At 58.3% G+C, this 20368-nt stretch overlaps 1 protein-coding gene across 6 annotated transcripts in view; it reads right to left on the bottom strand.

Annotated features, from left to right (window-relative positions):
• Nucleotides 1-13948: 13948 nt before the first annotated feature.
• Nucleotides 13949-20368, bottom strand: part of UBE2H (ubiquitin conjugating enzyme E2 H) — a 55646-nt gene continuing 49226 nt past the window's right edge. For 5 of the 6 annotated variants that reach the window (XM_075718860.1, XM_075718869.1, XM_075718851.1 and 2 more), the window contains one exon: nucleotides 16351-17917. In XM_075718860.1, coding sequence (XP_075574975.1) covers nucleotides 17793-17917 — 125 coding nt within the window. In that variant the 3' untranslated portion in view covers nucleotides 16351-17792. Of the gene's footprint in view, nucleotides 15490-16208; nucleotides 17918-20368 lie in introns of those variants that run through there. The other variant, XR_012831503.1, reaches the window with a different exon arrangement.

Below are 20368 nucleotides of genomic sequence, written 5' to 3' on the forward strand. Positions count from 1 at the left end.
CGCGAGGCTTTAATCTTCGTTAATCGGTCTCTAATAAGCAGGTCAGGGCCTCCCGCTGGGGCGGCTCGCGCTCGGCCCGGCACACCAGCATGCTTCGCTTTGTATTTCCCAGCTGGAGAGAGGCTGCTGGGGCCGGATCCTGCTCCCCTCCCCAGCCTGGGAATTATGGGGGGGGTCTCCCAGGCATTGGGGGGGGTCCCGGAGCGTGGGCTCCCATGCGTGTCCCGGCTGCGTTTGCTGCCTCTATTCTGCGCCCCCCCCCCCCCATCCCAGCGCTGCTCTGCCCAGGGCAGCCCCTAAATTGCAGGATTTGGCCCTAAGTTGTAGGATTTGGACCCAAATTGCAGGATTTGACCCCAAAAGCTCTGGCCGGTGCTCAGGATGAGCGCTGCTGCAGCTGGGAATGGCCAGGATGGGGGGGTTCTTGGGGTGATCCCCAATAGGGTGTGAGTCCGGGGGGGGGTTCTGGGGGGCACCAGTTCCCCTTTGGGTGGCTGCTGGGTGGAGCCTTTGGGGAGGGGTGGAGCTTGTGTGGGTGTGGCCTATTGGGAGGGGTGGGGCTTGGGAAGGATGCTCCACCCCTGCCCCCCCCCCCCGGACAGGGCCCCATTGCTGATCCAGTTATGGGGGTTAAGCCCAGCATTGAGGGGATGGACGGATGGACAGACAGCCTGGTAGATGGATCAAAGGCTGGTTGGATGGACAGACGGATGGACAGACAGCTTGGTAGATGGATCAAAGGCTGGTTGGACGGACAGACGGATGGACAGACAGCTTGGTAGATGGATCAAAGGCTGGTTGGACAGATGGACAGACGGATAGAAGGACAGACTGGCAGATGGATCAATGGCTGGTTGGATTGATGGATGGACAGATAGATGGACAGACTGATGGATGGATGGCCAGCCAGCCAGACTGGTAGATGGAGCAATGGCTGGCTGCCTGGACAGACAGACAGATGGGTGGACAGCTGTATGGGTACATGGATGGTTCAGTGGCTGGACAGACAGACAGAGGGATGGATGGATGGATGGACAGATAATGGTTGGGTGGCTGGATGATAATGTTTGGACTCAATGATCTTAAAGGTCTTTTCCAACCTAAACGATTCACTGATTCTATGAATGGACAGACGGAGGTTTGCTAGCTGGATGACCAGACGGATGGATGAATGACCAGACAGACACTCGGACAGCCTGTGCCCCAACCCCTCACCTACCCCGGGAGGGCGATGGGGACCCCCGGCCGGCCAGCCCCACCCCCCGGCACAGGGAGGATGAGTTGAGCGTGCAGCCTAATCCAGCGTGATCCAATCTCCACGGGCTTACGCCGAAAGCCCCGTAATCACCCAGCGCTGCCCTACATATCCCGGCCAGATGCCCCGGGGGTGATGGGGGGCGGTGAGGGGGGGATGTGCGCAGCCCCCCACCCCCCCAACTTGTCAGCCCAGAGCTGCCCCTTCCCAGGCTATCCCCTGACCCCCCCAAAAGCTGTCACCACCCTTCCTGCACCCAGGGACAGGCAGGGGACACGTGGCAGCTGCCCCTGCAAGCTGCTTCACCGGTGCCTCAGTTTCCCACCCCCTTCCCAGAAACTGGGGGCTGGGTCGGGGCCGGATCCAGAGCCTGGGGGCAGGAGCCGGCCACCTAATCCCTGCCCACAGCTTCCCTGCCCGCATCGCGGGGCGGATCAGCCCTGAACACCCAAAGTCACGCAGGGACACGTGGCCGCGCTGCTCCAATGACCGGTATCCAGCAGGTCCCTGTCCCCGCCCCATGGAGACACCCTGGGATGCTGGACCCCCTCCTTGTGGGGGGCCTCACCATCACCATGCCCCCCCACCGTGTGTGCACAGACACCCCACCGCATCCCCCCCAAATCCATACTGGGTGGAGCAGGACCACATGAGCACCCTCCCAGCCCAGCAGCAGGGCCCTGGGTGGGTGGGTGGTGGGCGGCGGGGGGGGGGGGAGGGGGGATGCGCAGGGTGCCCGGCTGCACCCATGGATGCCAGGGGCCCGTGTCCGCGGCGGTTCCCCGGGGCTGTAGTTGGCAAGTCTAGAACCACCGGATCCTGCTACCGCACCAGTGTGAGTTCTACCATTGCCAAAGGCAGCCCCAGGGCCGGGCACCACTGGCACCGGTCTCAGCAGCCAGGCACGGGGGACGGGGTGGGAGACACGAGGGCCACAGTTGCCAGGCCTGGAAAGCTAAAAAAAAAAAAAAAAAAAAAAAAAAAAATTTCACCCATCCAGCCAGAAAACCCCACGTGCAGCGCCAGCAGATTCCCCTTATGGGGATGCTTGGCTCAACCTGGGGGAGACGCCACCACCGTGGTCCAGGAGAGGACAAGGAGGGGGTCCCATCCTGCTCGTGATGGCCACCACGGGGCCGAGTTGCCTCCATGGGCTGGACACCATGCTGGGATGGACTTCCCCTCAATGGCACCATGGATGGCGTGTGATGGTCACCCCTCCATCACTCCAGCAATTTTGGGTGGTTTCCACCTTCCCAACTCAGCAGCATCACCCCCCTCTGCTGAAACCACCTCCCCAGCACGGACGCTCAGCTGTCCCCCACCCTGGCGCTGCTCTCTCCACCTTCTCCCATATTGGCACTACACATAATTGCTCAAAAGCTACAAATAAAAGCAAAAATGTGCTAGTGCCAAAACGGGCCAGGCGACGTCGGCGACGGCCCCGCGGGGCTCGCGGGTCTTTCTCTGCTCTGTTTATGGCCCTATGGTAATTCACTGACCGCGGGGTTGCACAGTGAATTCTACCAGTGCCATACACAGAACAGGAGTAGCGAGCTCGCAACCTCCTTTTTTTTTTTCTCCTTAATTTCCCCCCAAATCTTCTGTAAGTGGGAGCCAAACACCCCCAGCCCAGCCTCGAAACAGCAATGGAAAAAAAAAAAAAAAATGGGAATAAATTATTATCGACAGGTAAAAATGCTTCGGAAACCACCAGTTTCTCCGGGGACGATGGGGAAAATCCGGTCCCCACCTCGGCTGGTTGAGCACCAGGAAGTTTTGGGGATGTGCCGCGGCGGGATGGAGCCAAGGCGATGCCGGGACCTGGTGTTGGAAGCCATTTCCCAGCTGCCACCTTTGCAGGCATCTCGGCCCCAGGTCTGCAGGGAGCGAACGCTGCTGGATGCCTGCGATCCCCCCACCCTGGGTGGCTGCAAGCCCCCAAAATGGTCACAAATCCCTGGATGGCTGCAAAACCCCCCAAAAGCTTGCAACCCCCCTAATAATTGGTTGCAATGCCCTCAAAAGGTTGCAGCCTGCCTGGATGGTTGCAGACCCTCCAAAAGGTTGCAACTCCCCTCAGGATGGCTGCGACCCTCCCTGTCCCCGCTCCTGCGTGGCTGCAAAGCATCCAGCTGGCTGCAAAACCTCCAAAATGTTGCGAACCCCAACCCCCAAAAAAAGCTTGCACACCTCCCTGCCCCGGATGGCTGCAAACCCAGCACAAGGTTGCAAAGCCCCAGATGGCTGGAAACCTCCTAATTCGTTGCAAACACCCCCACCCAAATGGTTGCAAGCCCCCTGGATGGCTGCAACCCCCCCCCCAAAATATTGCAAACTCCCCTAATGGTTGCAACGCCCCCCCCCCCCCCCCCCCCCCAAAAAAAAAAAAAAAGGTTGCAAATACCCTGGATGGCTGCAAACCCCCTACAAGGTTGAAAATCCCATGGATGGATGCAGGACCACACCACCCCCCCACCCCCCCCCCCAAAAAGGTTGCAACCTTCTGGATGTCTGCAAACCCCCTGGATGGTCACAGACCCTTCAAATGGTTGCAACCCCCCCCAAAAAAAAAGTTGCAAACCCACCCAAAAAAAGTTGCAACCCCCCCCCCGGATGGCTGCAAACCCTCCAAAAGCTTGCAAACCCTCGATGGTTGCAGCCCCTCCAAATATTGCAGACCCCCTAAAAATGGTTGCAACTCTGCTGGATGGCTGCAAACCCCGCCAAAACCATTGCAACCCCTCCCCTCAAAAGGTTGCAGACCCTCCGAAAGGTTGCAGACTCGCTGGATGGCTGCAAACTGCACCCCCCAAAAGCTTGCAAACCCCCCCCGGGATGGCTGCAAAACCCCCCGCCCCGGGTGGCTGTGAACCCCTCGGCAGGGCCACGCTCGGCCGTGCCAAGCGGCCATGGCGGCGGCGGCGGCGGAGGAAGGCACAAAGTCTCCTTTGTGTCGGCGAAGCCGAGGCCCCGATGAGCTGAGCGGCCCCGGGGTGAGCTCGGGGGTGCCCCGGATCCGGCAGCGGGAGCTGACCCCCCGCCTCGAGGACGCAGCCACCGACCCCTCGCCCGCCATCCGGCCTCGAATTTGGAGCCGAAAACGAGCAGCGGCGCTGGTTCCGTTCAACCTTCCCCATGATTTGGGGAGGGCTGGGCATGAAGGGGTTAACGCCGGTGGGGGACAGGCGTGTGCCCCCCATCCGCACCCGCCTTTCGGGCTCCAAAAAGCCCTCTCCCCGCAGCAAAGCACCCCAAAAGCCTGGCGAAGCCCCCCCAAAGCCCCGCGGCGCTCAGCCAAGCAGCCCAAAGGGAAGGGAAGCCCCCCAAGGCCGCAGCGCCGTCCTCACCTGGGGGACATCACCCCGGCGCTGCGGTGGCTTGGGGACACGGCTCCCCGGGGGGCCGCGGGCGAGGCCGAGCCCACCGCCATCCTTGGCGTGACTTTGAAAGCGACGGCTTCGCCTAATCCCTGCCGTCGGCCGGCCCGCGTGGCCCCGGCACCGCTCCAGGCAGGATGTGGCCCTTCCCCGCCGACCCCCTGCGCCCCGACGCCCGCGGGTGCTGCATCCCACCCGGCTTGGTGGTGGTGGTGGTGGTGGTGGGGGCAGCTTTGGGGGTGCCCCCCCCTTGTCCCCGTCCCCTTGCCTCCGCCCAAGGCCACTGCGGCAGCCCAGGGCCCGGCCGGCCCCGGGGCTGAGCCTGCCCCTCTGCAGAGCCGCCGCACCCCGGCTCATGACGTTGGGAGCTGCCGCATTGCGGATGCTGCCCTCCCCGGGGCCCCCCCCCGGCCCCGCTCCCGGCAGCCCCCCTCCAAGGGCTCCGGCGGGCTCTGCCGCAAGGCCCGAGACCTTCGGTGCAGGGGCGCGGGGGGTCCCCCCGGTCCCCGAGCACCATTTAGGGGCCCAGCGGTGCCAAAACCCATCCCCAACCCCAAAGGCCATCGGCGTCACCCGGGGATGCTCGTGGCACCGGCAAAACCAAGCCGGCGCTCGGCCGCCGCTGCGCCAGGGGACGGGGACCGCGGTGGCTCGGGGCCGCGGCCGCTGCCGATGTCTTCCCCGCCGTGGGGTGCGGTAGGGGTGGGGCGCCCGCCCGTGCTCGACGCCCCAATTCGCGCGGCCGCTGGTTCCCCCTCCGTGGGCATCACCAGCGGGCGGCTGGGGAGAGCCCAGGTGGGGATGGGACGGGGATTGGGATGGGATGGGGATGGGGATGGGGATGGGGATGAGGATGGGATTGGGATGGGGATGAGGACAAGGAGGGGAAGGAGACGGGGACAGGGACAGAGACAGGGATGGGGATGGGAATTGGGATGGGATGGGGATGGGATGGGGATGGGGATGGGGATGGGGATGAGGACAAGGACAAGGAGGGGAAGGAGATGGGGATGGGGACAGAGACAGGGATGGGGATGGGAATGGGGATGGGATTGGGATGGGGATGGGGATGGGGATGAGGACAAGGACAAGGAGGGGAAGGAGATGGGGTCAGGGACAGAGACAGGGATGGGGATAGAGATGGGGACGGAGACAGAGATGGGAATGGAAATGGGGACAGGGATGCAGACAGGGATGGGAATGGGGATGGAATGGAAACGGGATAGGGATGGAGACAGGAAAGGGTACAGAGACAGACACAGGGTTGGGGATAAAGATGGGGATAGGGATGGAGACAGGGATGGAGACAGGGATGGAGACGGGGACGGAGATGGGGACGGGGGTGGAGATGGCGACAGCGGAGACAGGAATGGGGTTGGAGATGCGGACAGAGATGGGAATAAAAATGGGGACGGAGATGGAGACGGGAATGGGGACAGAGACAGGGATGGAGATGGAATTTAGGTGGGAATGCAGTCAGGGACAGAGACGGAGACAAGGATGGGGCTTGGGATGGGGACGGGGATGGAGACGGAGATGGGGACAGGGACGGGGACAGGGACAGCGCTGGAGCTGCCGTGTGCAGCCCGGAGCCCCGTTTCGGGGCTAAAACCAGGCGGATTTGTGCCGGAGGCACGCGCCATGGCTGCACCGGCTGCCCCAGCGCCTGGGGAACCCCACCCCCACCCCACAGCATCCCCCAGCCCGGGGGCAGGACCCCTCCCTGCCCCCCTGACTGAGGTTTTGGTGTCCCCAAGCAGGGCTGGGGACACACGCCTGACCCTCCCCGGGGGTCCCTCCACCCTCCGCAGCCCCGGACGGAGGTGAGGGGCGGACTTGGGGTACTTAACCCAGGGGTTGGGGGGCACGGACACCACCCCCCCCCCAAAGCAGCACCCCTCCCAGGCTGGGGGGTCCCCCTCAGCTGGGCTTTCGTTACGGTCACTATTTGGTGACACCAGAGCTGCCATTGGGGCTGCAAAGTGGTGACACATCGCACTGGGGGGGTGGGAGGGGGCACCCCTCAACCCCAAAATACCCCCCCCCTCAGGCCGAGGGGCGGCTGTGGGCGATGGGGCTGGACCCCCATTTCGTTGTCACCCGCTTCGCCCCGGTGGGATGTGATCGCTGCGGACCCCCCCCCCACCCCGACAGCAAAGGTTTGGGGGGACCCCGGGAGGAGCGGGGGGCGCTGGGAGGGGGGGAGAAGGGCTCAGCCCGATTTGGGGGGGGGGGACAGCTCACGTCGAGGAAAGGCGGGGAGAAGGGGGGGACATGCCGCCACGGGATCCTGCGTGGGGGGAACGGAGGGAAGGGGGTGACCAAGGGCGAGGGGGGGGTCCCTGAGCCCCGGGGGGGGCCCAACCGGACCCGATCCCCCCCCGGGGGCCAGGGCGGCCGCACTTACCTCTGCTCCGGGCGCTGCCTCGGCTCCGGGCGGCCCAAAGCGGGACCCGACGGGGCGGGGGGGGTTTAGGGGGGTCACCCCGGGGTTGGTGAGGGGACGACGACGGACACGGGGACCCCGCCCCGGGGGGGTGGGGGTGTCCCCCACCGCCGCCCCGGCGCTCGCCCAAGTGGCGAGGAGCAGCGGCGGCAGCGGCCTTAGCCCGGCCGGGGGGACCCCCCCTGCGGCTCCCAATTGGCCCAGGTGCCCCGGAAGGTGGAGCCGGGTCCGGGGCGGGGGGGGGTGGGGGGGGGGCCGGGCTCACCTTGGGCCACCCCCCCACCCATCCACCCACCCCCGTATCCCACCCCTTGGGCCGCCCCGCCGGGGCTTACCGGCAGCGGAGGGTCCCCCAGTTACCCCGGGGGGGCTGATGGTGGGACCCCCCCAGTGCCTCCCTCCCAGCGCAAGAGGAGGAAGCTCCTAAAACACCCCCCCCCCCCCCCCCACCACCACCTCTTTCTCCCGGCCCTTAATGGGGGTGGGAAGGCAGCGCCCCGCCCATCACCGCGGCCTCGGGGCGGGCGGCTCCGTCCCGGCGGCGGGCAGGGAGCTGGGAGCCGGGGCGGGGGGGGGCGGGAAGGTTGAGCCCCAACAGGCTTTCCCCCCTTTTTTTTTGTTTTTGGGGGGGGTGGCTTTTTATAAGCGGGCCCGGCCCGCCCCGGGGCCGCCGTCGGGGCCGCTCACCGGCTGTCGGATACCGGACACCGGCGGGAGCCCGGCCCCGCACCTGAGCCCCCCCCGCCGCCGCCGATCCGGTTTCCCACCCCCCCCTTTTCCTCGTGGAAAGGACGGAAAATGATCCCGACCCCCCCCACACACCCAGGACCGCAACCCGAGAGGGGCCGCCGCGCCCGCAGCTGCCGCCCCGAGGGGACGGGGATGGGCGGGGGGCACGACCCCCGCTGCTGGTTGCGTGGATGGGGGGGTGGGGGGGTGATGGCCACGGAGAGGGGGTGGCAATGGGTCCCCGGTTGGCCCCAGGGGGATGGAGGGGTCGCCCCCCGCCGCCTTGCCCCCGCTCTGGAGCCACGGGGATGGCTTGCAGCGGTGCCCCCCCCCTTAAAACTACATAACTACACCCCGCCCTAAAATTACCCCCCCCCTTGAAATTACATCCCTTCTCCCCTAAAATTATATCACCTCCCCCAAATCACCCCCTCAAAATTAAATCCCCCCCCAATCCCATGCAAACACCCAATGCACAGATGCAAAATATATATAAAAGTATAGAGATATATGGGGGGGGTGTCACTACAGGGGACACCCCCCCCCCCCAAAAAAAAAAAAAAAAAAAAAAAAGGTGTCTGTGCAGCACTGGGCTCCAGTGCCGCAAACCAGCCCGACCAGTTTGGGGCCAGGCTGCCCGCTGGGACCGGGATCGGGTTGCCGCAGGCCGCAGGGCTGGAGGGTGGGAGAAGCTGGTCGGTGCCTCCTGGATTTTTTTTTTGGGGGGGGGCCAAACCCCTTGGGAAGAGGCGTTTTGCGGCTGTGAAGCACGGGGGGGGGGTGGTGGGGAGCAGCCCCCCAAGAGAGGTTGGGGGGAAGCAGGAAGAGAGGGCTGGGCTGGGGTGAGGGTGCTGGATTTTGGGGGGGGTCACCCAGGATGGTGCTGAGCTCGGCTCCGTGCTGGGGATGGGGATGTGCTGGGGACACTGGTGGCTGTGGCACCCAGGGGGGTGCTGGAGAAAGGAGGGACACTGGGTGGTTCCCCAGGATGCATCCCAAACCCTGAGATGGTCCCTGAGCGGGGATGCACTCTGGTGGTCCCCAAGCAGGGAGGCACACCAGATGGTTCCCAAGACCTGGGATGGCCCCCAAGAGCCCAAGATGGTCCCCAAGACCCCAGGATGGTTGCCAAGACCCCAGGATGGCTGCCAAGACCCCAGGATGGCTGCCAAGCAAAGAGGCATCCTGGATGGTCCCCAGACCCTGGCATGGTCTCCAAGACCCCAGGATGGTCCCCATGCAGGGAGGCAGCCCAGGTGGTCCCCAAGAGCCTGGGATGGTCCCTGAGACTCAGGCATGGTCCTCAAACAGGGAGGCACCTTGGATGGTCCTCAGGGGCAAGGATGGTCCCCAAGAGCCCAGGATGGTTCCCAAGAGCCTGGGGTGCTCCCTGAGACTCTGGGGTGGTCCTCAAGTAGGGAGACACCCTGGATGGTCCCCAGACCCTGGGATGGTCTCCAAGACTCCAGGATGGTCCCCATGCAGGCAGGCTCCCCAGGTGGTCCCCAAGAACCTGGGATGGTCCCTGAGACTCAGGCATGGTCCTCAAACAGGGAGGCACCTTGGATGGTCCCCATGCTCAGGGATGGTCCCCCCAGACTCCAGGATGTTCTCAAGCAGGGAGGCACCTTGGATGGTCCGTTCCCAGGAGAAAGGATGGTCCCCAAGAGTGCAGGGTGGTCCTGGAGACTCTGGGATGGTCCCCAAGCAGGGAAGCACCCCCCAGAGGGTTCCCAGAACCCAGGGTGATCTCCAAGATGCCAGGATGATCACCAAGCAGGGAAGCACCTTGGATGGTCCCCAGGACTGTTCCCAAGCAGGGAGGCACCTTGAATGGTCCTGAAGACCCCGGGATGGTCCCCAAGCAAGGAGGCACCTGGGAAGGTCCCCATGACCAGAGATGGTCCCTGAGGCCCCAGGATGGTTCCCAAGAGCCGGAAGGCACCATGGATGGCCTGCCTGGTGCCAACCCAAGCACAGCATGGGGCTCCTCGGCGCCAAGCTCATCCCTCTCCCCCGTACCATCAATATTTCGGCTCCAGGAAGGTACGGCCGAAATTTCATCGAGGCCTCGGCCCGTGTAAACCGAGCGGAGCAAATGGCCCTGTTTAAAAATTTACATCGTCTTCTTTTGTTTCTCAAAAGAATATTTAATGCGAATGGACCTGGAAGAGCCTCTGGAAAGGTGGCGGGGGTTGGGCAAAGCCGCCCCGCTGGTGCTGAGACCTGGTGGTGCTCAGTGCAGGGGCTCGGCCGGGGCCGGGTTTCTTTCCACAGCTCCTCGCTTGGGCTCAGATGGGGATGGAAACGATAATGCAATATTGATGCAGAGGGATGAGGGAGCGCAACCGAAGTACATTAGCTGGGGAGCCCTCCCCAGCAGGTTTTATGGCACTGGTGAGGCTGGTGCTGGCAAAATCCCCCCCCCCCCCCAACATGAGATCCTGGCTTAAAAATGGGCTTGAAGCTCAGGGATGGGGAGGTGGTCACCGTTGTTCATCCTGATGGGTATCACCCTGAGGTGGGATGCGCAGGGATAAGCATCCCACCCCCGTGGGTTGGACCATCCTGGTTCTGTGGGGGATCCTGGTCTGGGGTGGCCAAGGGGTGATGCTGCCAGGTTGGGCATCACCGCGCTCAGCTGAGGAGAGGAAAACTGGGGGGTAAAAGGGAGGCGTTTGGGAGGAAGAGCTAAAAACTGGGAAGGAGCAAAGCGGGGAGGAAGAAATGCCGGCTGCAAATGGGCCAGAATCAGCGGTTATGGGGAAACAGCGAGATTTGTCATCAAACATGCACCGAGCTGTGAACGTCCTCTGCAGGACCACTCCCGGTCGCCTGGGATGTGGCGGGGGTGCCGGGGTCCTTCTCGGACAAGTCCCATTTGGCAGCGTGGCCACGGCCCCAGCCCCACCGTGCTCACACTCCAGCCGGGCACGCGTGTTTGCCAGGCCCTGGCCTGCTGCGTCGGACAGGCACGTCCAGCGCTGGCCTGAGCCGGCGTTCAGGGCCCGCATGATGCAAGGAGGGAGCAAGACCCTTCCCCAAACCTGGCTCTGTCCCTTCTGTCCTCCCTGAGGGGTGCAGGCGGTTTGGGGGGGGGGGCCCAGCCCTGCCACGGGGGGTCGGGCACAGCCGTCTCCCGCCGGAATATCATGCATTAGTAATGGCCACTGATCCGCCGGCGCTGACGGCATTTCTTCCAGCCGGGAGGAACAATTCGGGCCGTAACTGGAGCTGGCGCGGGGCAGGCGGAGGGGGCTCAGGTGTCCCCCGTGGTCCTTGGGGTCACCGCAAGTGGCCCGGCTCAGTGCCCGCTTGGGTTCGGAGGTGCACATGTCCCCCCCCCGGGGTTGGTGGCCGGGGCCAGGCTGCAGTGCTGGCATCCCTTGGGGTCACATCCGGATGGGTGTGCAGCACCCCTCGGCCGGGCCAGCCCCCAGGGTCCTTCGGGTCCCAAAGGGGGATGGGGAGCGGTTCTCACGGTGGAAGGTTCTGGCACCCTGCACGGGGACAAAGCTGGGACGGGAGGGAACACCCCGCTCACCCTGTGAGCAGCTCCAGGACCAGAACCCTGAGCACCTGCCAGCGCTGGCTTGCCCCCCTCCGTCACAGGGGGGGTCCGTGGCCATGGGAGTGGCACCCAGAGTCCCATGGGAGTGGCACCCAGAGTCCCATGGGGATGGCACCCAAAGCCCCTTGGGCACAGCACCCAGAGCCCCGTAGGGATGGCACCCCGAGCCCCATGGGGATGGCACCCAAGTCCCTATGGTGGCAGCAACCAGAGTCCTGTGGGGATGGCACCCAAAAGCCCTTGGGCATGACACCCAGAGCCCCGTGGTGATGGCACCCTAGTCTGTGGTGATAGCAACCAGAGCCCCTTGGGGATGGTACCCAAGGCCCTGTGGTGGCAGCAACCAGAGTCCCATGGAGATGGCACCCTAAAGCCCTTGGGCATGACACCCAGAGTCCCGCAGGGATGGCACCCAGAGCCCCATGGGGATGGCACCCAAGTCCCTGTGATGATGGCAACCAGAGCACCTTGGGGATGACACCCAAGTTCCTATGGTGGCAGCAACCAGAGTTCCATGGGATGGCACCCAAAGCATCTTGGCCATGGCACCCAGAGCCCCATGGGGATGGCACCCAAGGCCCTATGGTGGCGGCAACGAGTCCCACGGGAATGGCACCCAAAGCCCCTTGGGCACAGCACCCAGAGCCCCATGGGGATGGCACCCAAAGCCCCTTGGGCACATCACCCAGAGCCCCACAGGGGTGTCACCCAAGGCCCTGTGGTGATGGCAACCAGAGTCCCATGGGGATGGCACCCAAAGGACCTTGGGCATGGCACCCAGAGCCCTGTAGGGATGGCACCCAAGTCCCTGTGGTGATGGCAACCAGACTACCTTGGGGATAGCACCCAAAGCCCCTTGGGCACAGCAGCCAGAACCCCACAGGGATGGCACCCGCTCGCACCCAAGTTCCTATGGTGGCAGCAACCAGAGTCCCATGGGGATGGCACCCGAGTTCCTATGGTGGCAGCAACCAGAGTCCCATGGGGATGGCACCCAAAAGCTCTTGGGCATGGCACCCAGAGCCCCATGGTGATGGCACCCAGAGCCCGGGGGGGTGGCCCAGGCTCAGTGCTTTGCCCTTTGATGCCCCATGGACAGAGATGGGGCAGGATGAGGCCCCCCAGGTGCTCCCGCCAGCAGCTATGCGTCCCTGTCCCCTCTGTCACCCCAGCACCGAGCCCTCCAAGCAGCACCCACCACCCGGGGCCAGGCCCAGCCGAGCCCCAGACCCCGAGGGAGGAGGGTGGGTGGCACTTGGCACCCAGGGGACGGAGCAGCGATGGGGACAGGGAGGGAACCCAGCACCGGGGCCAGCTCTGCCCTGTACTGGGCAGAGTGGGAGGCTACTGGTGTGGCACGGGGGCCACCTGCTGGGCAGAGGGGACAGTGCCACCCCCCAGCCGGCCCTAAAAGTTGTCCCAAAAAGGGGGGGACACAGCAAGGATGGGGGTATGGGACTGTCCCCGCTTCCCTGCTCCCTCCCCAGGGCAAGGGGCAGAGCCCAGAGGGCTGGTGGCCTCAAGAGGTGGCACTGGGATGGGGTGCACCACCACCACCACCACCACCACCACCCCCCCCCCAGCATCACCCAAAGGTGCGCAGGGCTGCCAGGCTGGGTGCTGGCAGCAGGTGGCACTGGCATGACACGGACCCGCCACCCTGTCCCCAAGCTGGGTCCTAGGGTGACAAACAGCCCTGGCTGGAGCAAGGGAGGGGTACGGGGAGGAGGAGGATGGGGAGGAAGGTCTCACTCAGCTCCAGCAAATTTGGGACAGTAGGTGCGGCAAGTTAAACCAGGATGAGGGCAAGCTATGTGCCAGGCTGTTGTCCCCTTCCCTGGCTCACCCACAGCCCCAAAACGCCAACTCGGGGTTCCTTGAACCTCTCCCACTCCCCATCCCATCCCGGTGGACTTGGTAGTGTTAGGTTGGTTAATGGTTGGACTGGATGATCTTAAAGGTCTTTTCCAACCTCAACAATTCGATGATTCTATGATTCTATCTCAATCCCCACATAACATCAAGCCAAAATTATCTGTGATTATACAGAAAACAGCCACCTCTGCCATAATTACCAACCCAGGACACCAAACGCAGCTCCCACGACAGCTGCAGCATCTGGGGCAGTGTTACCTGTAATGACTTGTCCTGCTGCAAGAAGAAACCTCGAAAGAAATCCACCCTACGAGGCTGCGCAGGTGGAGGGATGGGGAGGGACGGATGCCTCGTGGTTGCACCGATCCCTCATTTCCAGCCCATGACCCTAAAAATCAGCTTCGGTGCCCTGGCCGCGGTCACTGGGCATGGAAGGACATCACCCAGCCGCTTGCATTTAGCTGGGGAAGGAGCCGGCTACCCCGAGCGCTACCATCAGCACGTTGGGTGTGTGCAACAACCTCTGCTTCCACCTCCAGCAGATCATCTCCAGGCAGAAGATGCCCCGGGACAGCTTTGATCTGACATAGTTGGGCCATGGGTGAAGCTGCGGTGGGATGCAGAGTCAACAGCGCAAGGTCCAGGGTCTTTCCTGCAAGCCCAAGCTCTCGGCGATCAAGCACCAGCCAAGCTTCAAGGTATATACATATTTTATTTTAAAAAAAGTTTACAGTTCTTTAATTATACACAACTATTGGAGAGGTTATACTCTTAGAGAAGAGGCATTTTGTCAGGGTGGTAGATGTGCCCACTACATCAACAACGCAAGAAAAAGAGGAGAAAAAAGAAAAAAAAAAAAAAAAAGAGCTGACTCAAAGAAAGGGCAAAACACCCCTCATCTCTTCAAGTATCACACGATAGGTACCAAACACAGGCAGTAAAATCGTGGCCATTTCTCATGCTGCAAACACCCCTGCTAAAGTGCCAGCAGAACTTGGATGAGCAAAGAAGAAAAAGCAGCAAAAAAATAAAAGAGAAAGTCATCAAACACCTCCCAGCCTTCCCGATGGTCTGAGAGGAGGGTCCCTGCCGACGGACGACACGTGCCAGGCAGGGGTGGGAAGGGGAGCCCCGTCTCTCCGGCACGCGTTCAGAGATGGGTAGACACGTGAAGAAGAGATGGGTTGGGGTTCAACCACGGACACGGCGGAGGCAGGCGGAAAAGCCTCTGCCCTACCAGGCTGATGGCAAAGCTCTGCTCCAACCCGTCCCCGCGCCGGCATCCTTCTGCATCTGCTAAAACCGACCCGTGGGTCAGGGAAAACTCGGCACGGAGGGTGAGCGACCAGCCCCAAGGCACCAGGTGCCACCATCGAGGGACACGGCAACTCGGCTTTTCACATCACGCAAAAACCTCGACGACAAAAAGATTACAGGAATAGAAGCCAAAGATTGTTTCCGAAACAGCGCCGAGGGGCTGTGGCAAGTTTTGGTAGCGGGGAACTCAACCTGGGGTCCACCACAGGCTGGCTGAGAAATTCCCATCATCCTGACAGAGCACAAGGTGACACCACCACTGTTTTCTGAAGAAGAAGGGGAAAAAAAACCCTAAGGGTGACCAAAAAAAGAGCTATCTCACTGCAATATGGCTCCACCTTTTCTTCCAGACTACGTAGGTGTAGTTTTATTTACAAACTGTTTGGGGTTGGGAAGTTTCTTTTGGGAGAAGGAGGGAGATTTGGAAGAAAAAAAAAAAAAAGGTGAAAAATGATGGAGGGGAAGAAGCAGAGGGGTGCAAGGCGACCAGGAGCAGGTGTTCCCGACCTGCAGAGTGGATCCCAGTCCACCTCAGCCCCTAGAAGCATCTTCCATCCAGGACAGACGTTTTTTGGCAGCCGGGTTCTCCACCGCCGCCGGGCACAGGGCAACCCTCTGCGCCGGGGCGGTAAGTTTTGCCACATCTCGGGAACATCGGAAAGAGCTGGGGCCACGCGTTTTCGTGGCTCTAGAGCCGTTGAGCCGCCAGCCCGCACGGCTTGGACGAGCTCCACGAGCCCCGCTGCGTCCTCGCGCCCGGGTCAGGAGCTGGCCCCGGCAAACTGCGGCTTTGCTGGTATTTTTTGGGGGAATCCCAGTTTAGCAGAATATACGTTTCACAAAAGGAAGGGGGAACGGGCGAGCAGTTTGATGCACTAAATCCGAGTTAGGGGATGGAGTGACGGGGAAGAAAAACCTGCAAAGGAAGGGGGATGAGGTAATTAGAACACTATTTTTATACAATATTGAAAAAATACAAATTTTTATTATGATTTTTTTGGGGGTTTTTTGTCCTTTTTTTTTTTTTTTTTTTTTTTTAAATCTTTTAAACTGATATCACCACCCAGCACTTACTCTACTCCTAAGTAGCACCTACAGTAAAGGTTATAGCACAAGCAAACTGCTAGGTCAGCAGGTAAGCAAGTTAAACAGTGCCAGCAAAACGTGGCCCCTCCCTCCCCAAAGTAATGAGAAAAAACAGCGTGCTAGATAAGAGTTAAGTACACCATTACATGTTAAATAGTTAATATTACCCTTCCGACAAGCCACAAATGCTAGATAGAGAACTTCAGCACAGTCACTAGCCACAGCCCTAACATTACTGCTTTAAAATAAAAAGGGAAAAAAGGAGAGGAAAAACCTTTGCTTCATGCCCGTAATTAACATAAAGGAAATCCTTGGTATATTTTTATTAAGGAAAATCATGCTAAAGCAAAGTGGTACTTTAAGAGTTTTGTTTTGTGGTGGTTTTTTTTCCCCCAAAAGAAAAAAATAAATTGATTGTGCTTTATGAATTAGAAATAGGATTGTAACCTTCCAACCCCAATGACTCAAATCTTGGTGGCATTTCCAAAGAGAAAAAAAAAAAAAAAAAACAACAAACCAAACCCAATTCTAGGAAAATGACAAATGTACCAGTCTGACATTCAAAACTCTGCTCAAGAGTTGCTCAGGGTGGGTTGATTTTTTCCGTGTACTGTCCTGTAGGTTGCACCACAACTTAAAACATCTTGTCCAAACCCCTCCAAAAAACCCCAAAAGAATACAGCAGGTAACATTCAGCTTTAAAAGTCCATCTTAGTTTGAATCTCCAATGCACAATTATCCAAATTCAAGTATACCGGCATCCCAGGTAGACATTTACTATATCAGATTTCATAGCGTTAAAACAAACAAACAAACAAAATCTCAGCTTGCTGAAAGACACCAGGAGAAATCAACATTTCAATTCAGAAGCACCCTGGAAAAACAAAACAAAACAGAGCAGATTCACTTGCTTCCTCAATTGGTACTTTTAGGCTTTTTTTATTCATCTCTTTTTTTTTTTTTCTAGATCATATTCTTTGTTAACTTTTAAGAAATTTTAATCCTGTTGTACACACACAAGCAGATGGCTAACCAAGCTGCTGCAGAAGGGGGGGGGGGGGGGGGGGGGAAGGAAAATAAAATCAGTGCCGATGGATTCGTGGACTACAGCCAATGGGCCAATCTTCGTGGATCTGAAGCTCTCAGCAAGGCTAATCCATCTGGTCAGAGGACCCTCTTAGGAGTTGGAGAGTGTTTGCGAGGTGTTTAAACCATACTTCAAGCAAGAGAGAAAAAAAAAAAAGCAAACTTGAAGCCATTAAAGGGCAGCAGTTTCAAAACTATGACAAAGTAAGAGTTTGACTTCACATGTGCTCCAGCTAAATCAAAGCACTGTTCAAAGAGCATCGTTTGTGGTTGGGTTTTTTTTTTTTTTTTCCCCTCCCGAAAAGGGAACAGCTCGTAATCCAGACCAAGAAAGTGAATAACATCCAGATGAAGGCTTTCAAAAGTCCCAAAAACAAATAGACCAGTGGTTGTCAGTCCCTACAGTTCAGAAGGGCAGGCAGGAGTCCACATATAAAAACGGACTTAAAATCCAAGTCAAAATTTTTAAGCTTCAATGCTCTGAATAGCTCCATGCATTTGTATTGTTTGTTTTTCTTTTTTCTTTTTTTTTTTTTTTTTAAATGTGCCTCCACATAAAATACGATCAGCAAGGTTGACCTGAAGGAGCACCTTTTATTCCACTGTCTGATCTACACGGTTAGTATATCATCCCCCAGATTTTACACTTTGAGAAAACGCTGTTCCACGTTAGCATCCAAGGTGGTGTCTTTGGAAACATTGATAAGAAAGCAAACATCTTTTTGCTAACTCCCTACCTACCAGGGCAGCTGTTTTAGCTGACAGTTCAGTAGCACACAAGTTGACTTGGCCAAATGGAATTTGAATGCATGCATTCGGGCTGCATATTGCTACCAAAATGGAATGTGGGAATATGCTATGCACCTCAGGTTCGAGAAATGACCAAGAAAATCAAGATCTAAAGGGTGATATATATATATCAATGCTATTATTCATAAAAACCTGTTTAGTAATAAAAAAAATTGCTTTGTTTAAATATGAATATTATAGTCTGCTTCTCATGGTTAGGAAATTAGAGTCTCTCTGAAAAGCAGGTTGCCTCTTCTACTACAACTCCATATCCTGAGCCTCATCTTCCGAGAAGTCGGACATGGAGCTCTCAGATGAGCTGTCCCCGGTGCCTTCTTCCTGTTCTTTTAGTGCTTCTTCTGTTGCATATTTCTGAATGTATTCTGCATGTGACAGAAAAGAAAAGACATATAAGCGGCGTATATTCAACAGTCAGAGGATGGGTGAACTACGACTAACGGCTGGTTGGGTCACGTCACGTTTGATAAGTCATACAGGTTACCATATTTCTCAGAACAAAGGCGGCGTGGCCCAACAGCATGTGAAAACAGCTGATGGAAACCTTAGAGACATGCGAGACCCTCGAAAATAAATACAATCCCAGGGCTCCTATGTCAGCATCACGCACACTCGTAGCTGGAAACAACTTAAGTCTTCCCCGGTATGGTCTATCTCTTAATAGGATAGGATTCAATTTACTGCCAAAATAGGAGCTACAGTGGTGACCTAGAGAACAAGCCTAAAAAGCCATCAAGATGTCACTATATAGCCTGACTTTAAGAAATGAAGGTCTGAGAGTTGAAACCGATAGCACAGAACAACCATCACTGAAGCCAAGCTGACAGCCAGACTAAACTTCCACGAGTTTAAGGAAGGATGGACAGAGAAAGCAGAGCAGAAGACTACTGCAGGAATAGCTGCACTTTTCTTTTTAAAAAAAAACAACCCAAAAGCTCCCTTCCCCAGCCTTGAAATAAACACAGATCTGCCCCCCAGGCCCTGTTTTCAAAGCACAACTCTTGCAACCTGCGCCACATCAGACAGCAGCCATAGGATTAGCTGAGGACCCGCAGGGAGCTCTCCCCGGGGAGCAGGGCCACCGCGCTGCAGGTCACCAACGGAAACCGTGTCTCACAGCGGGGTCCAAGCCACACTGGCTCTAGGCACCCAGATCAACACCTTGAGCTTCAGCCAGGAGCAAAGCAGAAAGCTGCAGGGCAAGTGGGAAAACTGGTTTACTGGGATTCCTGCAAGGAGGTAAAGTAACCGCTGCCAACCGTGGCTTGTGCGGCTTCCACGGTCACCTCTGTGCAGAGGGACAGAGCAAAAAGGCAACGCGAAGCAGATCGGATCAGTCAGACTGAGTCTGGCAATCCCTTTCCTTCCTTCGTGGCTGCAGGAGGCTCCCACAGTGTCCCCTCAGAGGTCCAAGGAGGGGCTGGTGTCCCCAGCAGGCAGGCTACCTGGAGCAGAGAAAGCCCATTCCTTACGCGCGTGTAGGTGCGCAGAATGGAGCGGGGCTGAAAGCTTGGCACAAAACTGGGCTAAAGAAGGGGCACACAGCCTCAACTTCAAGTCTTCCTCTTATTTCCCTCCTCTTTCCCACCACACACTGAGAAAGCAGCTTCATAGTATGAAGGAGTGATGTAACCTCAGCATCCCGACAGCACATCCTCCACACCGCAGGTCACGCACTCCGGGGAGGAGAGGGGTGTTGTGCTCACGCCGCCATTGGGGAATTTCAGTTGCGAACTCATTACCTTTCCAGATACGAAGGTGCTAATATACGACAAAGCCTCCTCCAAACAGCAGGATTCAAAAAAGTGAAGAAAGAGGGAATACCACCATCCCTTTGTGCTCAAAGATGAGCCCCCGCACGGAAACGTGAATGTCACATCCCAGCCCCAGCCCAGCAGCCGTCCCAACTGTATGTTCTTTAATTCCTCGCAGGGAACGAGGTCCACAAGGAGCATTTCTCCTCCGGGAGCACTGATCACTGCTTTTTCTTCCATACCGTATTGGCAGGTGGATGCACTGACAAAGCTGCGGGAGGATGCATCTAATGCCAGATAACCAAGTGCTACAAACACGGGTTTTAAAGACTGCGCTTTGCAGAGCCTGGCTGTTCTTCAAGCTGTCCCTCTTTCCCTCTGCACTTCCATCCTTCAGCCTAGTGGAAGGGACAATACTCTGCAAGAGATCTGCATCATCATCATCATGGTGTTCTTCCGCATTTCTGGAGCTGACATAGGGAGGGACACTGAGCCCAAACATGTTACTCTGGGTTCAGGAGTATAGTAAGGACAGAGCAACCCAAAGCCAACACTTCATGGAAGAATTCCCAGGATGGAGCAGCTGGTGGCCTTGGCAGACCTGCTCCACCCTGGAAAAGCTGTGAGATCTGGATGGAAGCTTCAGCTTCTCCATGTAATGACGCACGCAGCTTCAGTCTGACCATTCAATATACATTATTAACCTGCTCGCTCGGACTACAGAAGCAGCTGTTCAAATCTGTTTTACAAGAACTTGTTAAGAACTGATAAAGTATTGAAGGCAGCTATGTAAACACAGGGAAGCACGGAGCGCTCAAGGTCTCAGATTGCCCGCAGGCTGCTGGAGCCCACGTGGTGTCAACAGAAAAGCACCCCTGTGCTCCATCTTCAGGGCCAGGCCACTGAGAACCCCCTTCTTGGAAGGTGCTTTCCCTATGTCACCATGGAGCCTAGGCCCTGCCTGATCACGTCTCCTGCCTGTACCGGAGAACAGGAGTTGCAAAGTCTGGGGCAGGGACCATCTGCCAAAAGAGATGGACACTGCAAAGTGAAAAGAATTCA

Source organism: Pelecanus crispus, chromosome 1 (genome assembly GCF_030463565.1).
Source record: "Pelecanus crispus isolate bPelCri1 chromosome 1, bPelCri1.pri, whole genome shotgun sequence".
Taxonomy (NCBI): Eukaryota; Metazoa; Chordata; class Aves; order Pelecaniformes; family Pelecanidae; genus Pelecanus; species Pelecanus crispus.